Source organism: Ipomoea nil, unplaced genomic scaffold (assembly GCF_001879475.1).
Source record: "Ipomoea nil cultivar Tokyo-kokei standard unplaced genomic scaffold, Asagao_1.1 scaffold0666, whole genome shotgun sequence".
NCBI lineage: Eukaryota > Viridiplantae > Streptophyta > Magnoliopsida > Solanales > Convolvulaceae > Ipomoea > Ipomoea nil.
In genome coordinates this window covers 1,062,496-1,070,496 of record NW_017617094.1, presented here as the reverse complement: position 1 = coordinate 1,070,496, position 8,001 = coordinate 1,062,496, and the positions used below count along the sequence as shown (strand labels likewise).

Genomic DNA, 8,001 nt, shown 5'->3' with positions numbered 1-8,001 from the left:
AGTTTTATAATCTAACGAGCAAATCACAAACTTGGGGGAATAGCAAATAGGGGATGGCAATTTCAATCCACTATACGAATATCCATCCCACATGGATTAGTCTTTTTTGAGTGATAGTGGATGGTGAGTCTTAAAAAATTAAACCTGTGGTGGGTAAGGTTAGGTTTGAATTTTTTGTACAAAATTCGCCTAGAATCCCACTTGACCCATCGTGTGTGTGTGTGTGTGTGTGTGTATATATATATATATATATATATATATATATATATATATATAGTAAAATAAGTACTAGTATGTAGTTTAATTATAAAAGTTTCTAAAACTTTTACTAACATTTTACTATTTTTAGTTCTAAACTAACAAGTTTATTTTAAAAAAATTAACAATTTAGTGATTATATTTGAATATATCTATTATTTTATGTTTTTATATAACTAGTGAATTTTATTATTTTATTAAATAATTTAATTTTTTTTTAATTTTTTAATAAGATAATAAGTGATAGGTACCCATAGTGAGCACCCGCACGCACTGGGGTGGGGGTGGGGTTGGGTTTTGAACAATTTCACCCGATGCAGGTTGACTGGTTGAGCAATCGTTATGCTCTGGACTCGTGTCTAGCATGCATGCTGCTTGTGTCTAGCATGCATGCTGGACACGGCTAACAGTAAAGTGTTATCCTTTAGGAGTATATGTTCATAATTTTATTACTATATGTTCATAATTGTAAGTTCATAATGTCAGAGCTCTATGTTCATCATTCAATAACTGTATATTCATACTTCCATAACTGTACATTCATAATTCAATAACTGTAACTTTATAATTTTTGAAGCTCTATGTTCACAATTTTAGAGCTCTATGTTCATAATTTTATCACTATGTGTTCATATTGTAAGTTCATAATGTCAAGCTCTGTGTTCATAATTCCATAATTGTATATTCATAATTGCATAACTGTACATTCATAATTCCGTAACTGTACATTCATAATTCAATAACTGTAAAATCATAATTTTCGAAGCTCCATGTTCACAATTTTAGAGCTCTATGTTTATAATTGTAAGTTAATAATGTCAGAATTCTGTATTTATAATTTTATAACTTACATTCATAATGACACAAACGAATAACGCCGTTAACGGCGAGACAAAATCAAAATTTTTTTTTTTCAAAAACTAGAATGACGCGTTTTTTCTTAAAAACGACGTCGTTTTTGACTCGTGTCCACAATGCATTGTGGACACGGGTCCAGGACATAATTTGCCTCTGGTTGAGGGCGCAAGTGGATGGAAAAAATATAAAGTGGATTGGGTGATGGATATAGCCATCCCCAACCCATTCCCATCCCTGTCAACAAATAGGACTCTCTTTAATCCTGGATTTGGTTTGATTGGGGAGAGACTACGAAGGGATTTGGACAAGTCCCCCAACAAATCATAGGACCAATCCCTTACCATCCACCGGATATTGCAACGTCAACATCCTGTGGTAAATTATTTGTCAATCCAGTAATTACACACCTATTCTTAAATAACATGAACCTAATTGAAACCAACAATCCATTGATATCCAAAATACTTCTCTAGATTACATGTCATGTAAAGTTTAGTGATAAACCATGAGTTCCAACAATGTTTACTGAAAAGATAAAGCCCCAACACCTTTCCTTGAAATACATATTCTTACAAGTGTTTGATAAATCTGGATGTAAATTATGTATGTTTTCACACGGTATAAAATATGATTACCTTATATTCAACATTCAGCCACTGGGAAAGCAGATCCAATTTTGTCTCCCAGGTGATAGCACTTGATATTGACAGAGTATGGACCAAGCTCAACATGGTTCTCCTGCCCTCCCGCAAAGAAACACAGAGTATAGATGGCGAGTTCAAACTCCGGGCTCACTCCAACCAAAGTGCTTGATACAGATTTCAGTACACCGTTCCATTCAAACTGAATTGTGAGCAACTGAGTCTCCGAGTCAGGCTGTAATTGGAGATGGGAAAAGAAAAAAAAATGTAAGGACCTGAATAATGTACATTAAGACGTATAAAAAGATAAAACTGGCTATAAAACATCTCTTGCTCTGCAGCTTCATTTTCTTGAAGCAAGAACCTATATATTTCCAAGTAATAATTGGACGCTGTAACTGAATCAAAAGGTGAGGTGCATTGAGAGCATAGAGTCCAACTCTTAGGTAGAGTATATTTTGAGTGACGAAAGAAACCTACAGCTACTACCTAATGGCGTGCACTGGGATCACTGGGTAAATCGTGATTCTAGTCGGCAAAGAACCATAAGGAGGTAAACCAACCTAGGTTGTCCATAGTTGCCCGCTCAAACCAAGAAGACCAATAAGCCTCTCCCACTCTGAGTTGAACTAGTAACCTCCTAACGGTTTATCCAATTTATTTTAGTTCCTGTGATCTAATAATATGGAATGGCTATGCTATGGCTTTTAATTTTACTTTCATTAATTAAAACTGAAGAAGTTTGAAGTTCAGATAAGGAGGTGAAATGTCATATAAAGAGACATGGAAAGGATTTAGGAAATTTACTTTCAGATTTTAAAATCACAATCTTGCATATCAAAAAGAAAGAAACAAGATCACTTACAATTTCACCCCGCCTTCGAGGAAAGATGTATCCTTGATAGTCTACATTGCCCTTTGCTTCCTCTAAATAGAACTGCAAAGAACAAAAAGCAAGTGGAGCCTTATTAACTCTGTATGAACAAGATTGAAATTGTCCAGAAAGAGGTTGGATTACCATAAAAGGTGAAAATTGTTACTTTAGTTAGCTTAATAATGGAACAATTTTACCTGAAGCCAATTATGGAAACCTGAAACTTCTTCCTCTCCGCGCTGTTTGATTTCTCCAACAAAAACATGTTCAAAAGCAGAAGAAGAACCAGATGTACCACCACGGCCATAAAGGTCAAACCAGAGACTTTTCAGCATTCTCTTGAACTCCTGATAGTTTTCAGAAACCATACGCTTTGCTGACAGATACTTATGGAGATATTTTATAGGTGCAGTTCTACTGATCTCCTCTATGAACGCCAACTGCTCTTGCTGTTCTTGAGCTGTTACATTTTCTTTATATCCCTCACGCGGATTATAATTATCTAAAAGAGCACAGAAGCGAGAATAAGTAGGCTTCTGCAGAACATCTTCACTCAGCCAGGAAAACAAGTTTCCCTCTGCCATATCGTCCTTTTGGTACACCTTTTTCCCTTCCCCAACATCAATCTCGTAATGCCTTCCTGGTACCAAGCGGTTTAAGTCAAGTTCCCAGAGTTTGTTACAAGCTTTTGATAGGTCTTCAAGCTCTTCTCCTGAGGGCTCCAGGTCAACACCACATTCTACCTCATTAGAGTAGTCTTGCTCATCAGCAGGTTTCTTGTAATTGTCCCAGTGATCCATATGCACCTGTTTAGGAATATTGAAGCTTAATGAGTTTTTAGAATTAAATGGAATTATACACCATAGATTTATTCATTGCAATAACACGTACCAACACCTGAACAGAAGCTAACCACTAACAATTAAGAATTAAAGATTTGTTCCTTATTCTTATTTTTGTGTATATCTTTCAGTCCAAAAATCTATGTAGCTAAAATAGATTGATCAAGTAATTCAGAATGGGAAGCACTCGGGTCTAATATAAGTGACTTAAACGAGAAGATGATAAAAAACCTTTTGCTGTCGCTTTGGATGTTTTTTTTGGACAGTTTCCCAGCCATCACTACTTTCTTGCTCAACCTGCACAGATTCCATTCAAACATCATTAAACCATTGCTGATTATAACCACAATAAATATGACTACAGAACAGGAAAACCTTTTCATTCCCATGGCTTTGGCCATAATCCTCCTGTCTACTGTATCCATATCTTTCACTGTGCTGGCCATAACCCTCCTGACGATTGCCTTCATATCTTTGACGGTTCTGACCGTAATCATTCTGCACTTGATAATTCCCTAGGAATGTAATGCATCCAAAAACAGAAAACTACTGTTGGAGTGGAGGCTAGTACTGGGCCAAGTCCAGCAATTGGTGACTAGGTGGATTGTTGGGTGGAGGATGAAGGGCAAGTCCAACATCTGCCTCTCAAAAATGTGATGGAGGTCTATAAGGAAATAAAATTGCGCCTTCGCTACAAGTTATAGCTTTTGGCTGATTCGAGTCCCAACAAGGACAAGACTGGCAGGACAGAGGCCGGTATCAGGCCAAGTCAAGTAATTGGTTATTCACCATTTACAATCTAATTATTTCATGCAATCTGAGATTATGCTACACACACATTACATGTGAACTGCATCTATGATCTATGGATGAATTATCGAATTTGTAGATTTCAAGTCATGAAACAATTAGCAGATCATACATCTCAACATCAGTTGGGCTTATAAAAAAAATACTCTGATCACTGCATTTACTAGCGAGATCAAAGCTCGACACAAAATGAAGACTGAATTATGTGACGAATACCTCTCCTCTTTGATATCCTTGCCTACGATCACTGCTAACCTCGTCGTTATCCTGTTCCCCCGACACCACCTGCGCAAAATTAGCATCCATAAGCGAACAACGGAAAAATAACAGAGTGAAACGAGAGGGAATCGGAATCAGAAACAGGGAGATCAGCTCTAACCTCCGCCCAAGTGGATCTGGACCGTTCACCGCGAGTCTCTGCGTTTCTACGATCGTCGTTTCTATCGTCTTCGCCGTCGCCAAAGGCTACATTAATCAAACCCTTCACCAAACCCTCCATTGCTCTCTCTGTCTCTCTCTGTTTCTCTCTCTCTATATGTATACGTGTATGTAGATAAGATATTTTAGATCGAGGGAGAAGACAGTGAAGGTATACGAAAGTAGTAGTGAAGCAATGAATGCAAATAATGGGGCGTTGAAAGCGGATTCGAATCGAGATGCAATAATACAAGGTCGGTAATGACAGTTGAATCTAATAAATAAAATAATGATTTTCTACCCATTTTCTTATATTTTTTCAAATATCACACTATCACAGTGACACACAATAAAATAAATGTTGCTCGCACTAGTTTAGCACAATGATTCAGTAGACCGTATTTGGTAGAAGAGATCAAGGTTTAAATCTTAGAGCGGCGGTGTGAGGATTATACTCAAAGTGAGTAGATCTCTTGTGCCGACATTTGGACTTATCTGTTGTGCTATTGAGTCCCCGTGATTTACATTCTCCCAAGTCCCAAATGTTCTGCCGAGTCAGGTGTGGAGGCCCTTGGGATTAGGCATTAACCTTTTGGGGGAAGAATAAAATAAATGTCCAATAAAAAAATAAAATTATAAAAAACAATATAAATATTCAATATATCAAGAAGAAATGTAAAATCATAAAAAAAATTATAAATGTATATAAGAAAATAAATATAATGTCTAAATTATTACATTTAATAGTGTTATTTAAAGCATTAACAACTTAGATTATTAAAAGAAAATTGAAGAAAAATATATTTGAAAAATAATTTGTGAGTGTACAAGTAAATAATTAAATAAGTACAATTTATATACAAGTTATTATCGCAATTGATTATATATATAAATTTCATTACTATTTTATCACCCTCTATTTCCATGTTGTCACCCTTAAAGTTTTATTTATTAAAAAAAAACTATATTTAATCACTACAAATCTACAATACACTATCGGGTTACTATTATGTTGAGTTAATTTCATTTTTGGTCCTAAATTTATAGGTGGTAATCCATTTTTATTCTTTTTTTTTTTTTTTAATCAGAAATCTATTTTTTGTTCTAATATTATTATGACATGACCAATTTTGCTCATTTATAAAAAAAAATCATTGAACTTTCGTTAAATATAAGGGCATTTCGTTCTTCAATTATGATTTATTTCAAAAAAATAAACATAAAAAATATAACGGGTCAACACACTTTGTATTAAAAAGATCAAAATGTCCTTCAATTTAAAGAAATTTCAACGATTTTGTTGATAGAGGACCAAAGTTGGTCATGTCACAATAATACTAAGACCAAAAATAAATATTTTGATAAAAAAAAAGACAAAAAATGGACAGTCACCTATAAATCTAGAACAAAAAAAAAAAGAATTAACTCCTATTATGTTTATTATTTTATTTAAATATTTGCTAAATCTATAATTCTATCTTTTACTATATTGGTGAAAGTATTGATTGCTTAATGTATTTACTAAATTGTAATGATTTCTCAAAGACGTTTCTGAATGCTCTCGCACTGGCCTTTATAAGGTAACTTTTGCGCGATCCACTTTTCCCGGTGTTTCCTTCTGCATGCAAAGTCCGGCGGATACACCGCCGGCATCTGGCACCCCGCCGGATGGCATGACTGGAAGGTCCTTTAAGAAGTTCCGAGCAACGAAGCGCTCCTTCGCGGATGCATTAGCGTCTACGGCTCGGCTCGACGACGATAACAGGATGGATGAAATGATGGAGTCGGACAACACCGGCTGGTTCAAGGACGACGTTGTGGTTGACTCCGACGATGAAGAAACAATCGATAACCCCCTAGGACTTCCAGTGGTTAAGTTTTCGAAAGAGGTCCGAAAGGATTTGGTGGAGCCATGGAAGAATGCTCTAACTCTAAAATTTTTGGGTAAGCGTATCTGTTTCAGTCTGCTTCTGAATAGGCTGTCCAGGATGTGGAATCTCGAAGGGAAGTTCGAGTTGATCGATCTCGGACATAACTGGTACGTCGCACGGTTCGGATTGGCCAAGGATTGTATGAGAGTCCTTACAGATGGTCCATGGAAGGTGTTCGATCACTACGTGGTTCCCCAACGATGGACTCCGCGTTTCAATCCGGCGAAAGCCGCCGTCGAAAAAATGACAGTCTGGGCGCGGCTCCCGGACCTCCCGGTCGAATACTTTCGGGATGACGCCGTTAAACAGATTCTTGAGAATGTGGGCACTCCGGTGAAACTAGACAGGATGACGTTAGGGGTGGAGAAGGGTCGTTTCGCGCGGGCTGCCGTGGAAATCGATCTGAAGAAACCGTTAGCGTCAATGATCATAGTCGACAACGAAGTTCAGTGTGTCGAATTTGAGGGACTCCACACCATATGTTTTGAGTGTGGTGAAGTGGGGCACCGTTCTTCCGACTGTCCTAAGCGAGTTCCGGCAGCTCCCGTCCAACCTACTCAAGGTGAAAATACACAGACCACTCCCGTCCAACCTACTCAAGGTGAAAATACACAGACACAAGAGATGGAAGGGGTGGAAACTATCACTGTTGCTAAACCAATGGAGAGGACCCGTTATGGGCATTGGATGATTGCACAGAAGAAGAATAATAAGCCGACTAATCAGAATAAGCGGATGACGGAAAAAGCTCCGCAGAAGGGAAAGAAGGTGGATAAGTCTGCCAACATGTTTGCGGCTCTTCAACAATGCCCAGAAGAATCGGTTGGTGGCGGTGAGGTCCCAGCGGCAAAGACCGGAAAGGACAAAAACAAAGGAAAAAATCAGAAAAATCCTGGTAGGTCTACTGCTCCCTTGGACTTAACAGCTTCTGATCTCAATTTTGTTCTACAGGGCCAGACGGGTAGACCTCCGCCAATCCCACGAACAGAACCCTCCAACAATTCCAATGGTCAGAAAGTGGCTAAAGGTAAAAACAAGAAAGTGGCATCCTTTTCTATGCGGCAGCAGGAAATTGATAATCCCGCCGCTACATTAGGGACGGACAATGCTACGGGTTTGGGCACTTTCATATTTGGGCGCCTCCCCGCCAATCCTGGACATACCATGGATTTGAATTGCGCTCCAGAGGAAAGCGGTAATCCTGTTTCCTCCCCCCCTAACCGTTCCCAATGAATTTAATTTCTTGGAATTGTAGGGGGGTGAGAAGTGGGGGCACGAGACGGCATGCTAGGGAAATCCTAAAATAGCCTGAGGTGGGTGCCGTTTGTTTTCTTGAAACGAAAACCAAGGCGGCCGATGGTTTGTTAAAG

At 38.0% G+C, this 8,001-nt stretch overlaps 1 protein-coding gene across 2 annotated transcripts; it reads right to left on the bottom strand.

Moving 5' to 3' along the window:
* Nucleotides 1–1,539: 1,539 nt before the first annotated feature.
* Nucleotides 1,540–4,910, bottom strand: LOC109174887 (poly(U)-specific endoribonuclease-B-like). 2 transcript variants are annotated; one of them, XM_019324127.1, is made up of 7 exons: nt 4,663–4,910; nt 4,500–4,568; nt 3,849–3,971; nt 3,705–3,770; nt 2,829–3,437; nt 2,623–2,694; nt 1,540–1,992 (listed from the first exon to the last, which is right to left on the bottom strand). In XM_019324127.1, the coding sequence occupies exons 1-7, from the start codon at nt 4,780–4,782 to the stop codon at nt 1,759–1,761; spliced, it is 1,293 nt and encodes a 430-aa protein (XP_019179672.1). In that variant the 5' UTR covers nt 4,783–4,910; the 3' UTR covers nt 1,540–1,758. The 2 variants fall into 2 exon arrangements, with proteins under 2 accessions (XP_019179672.1, XP_019179673.1); XM_019324128.1 differs by having other exon boundaries at nt 3,849–3,973; nt 4,505–4,568.
* Nucleotides 4,911–8,001: the final 3,091 nt, after the last annotated feature.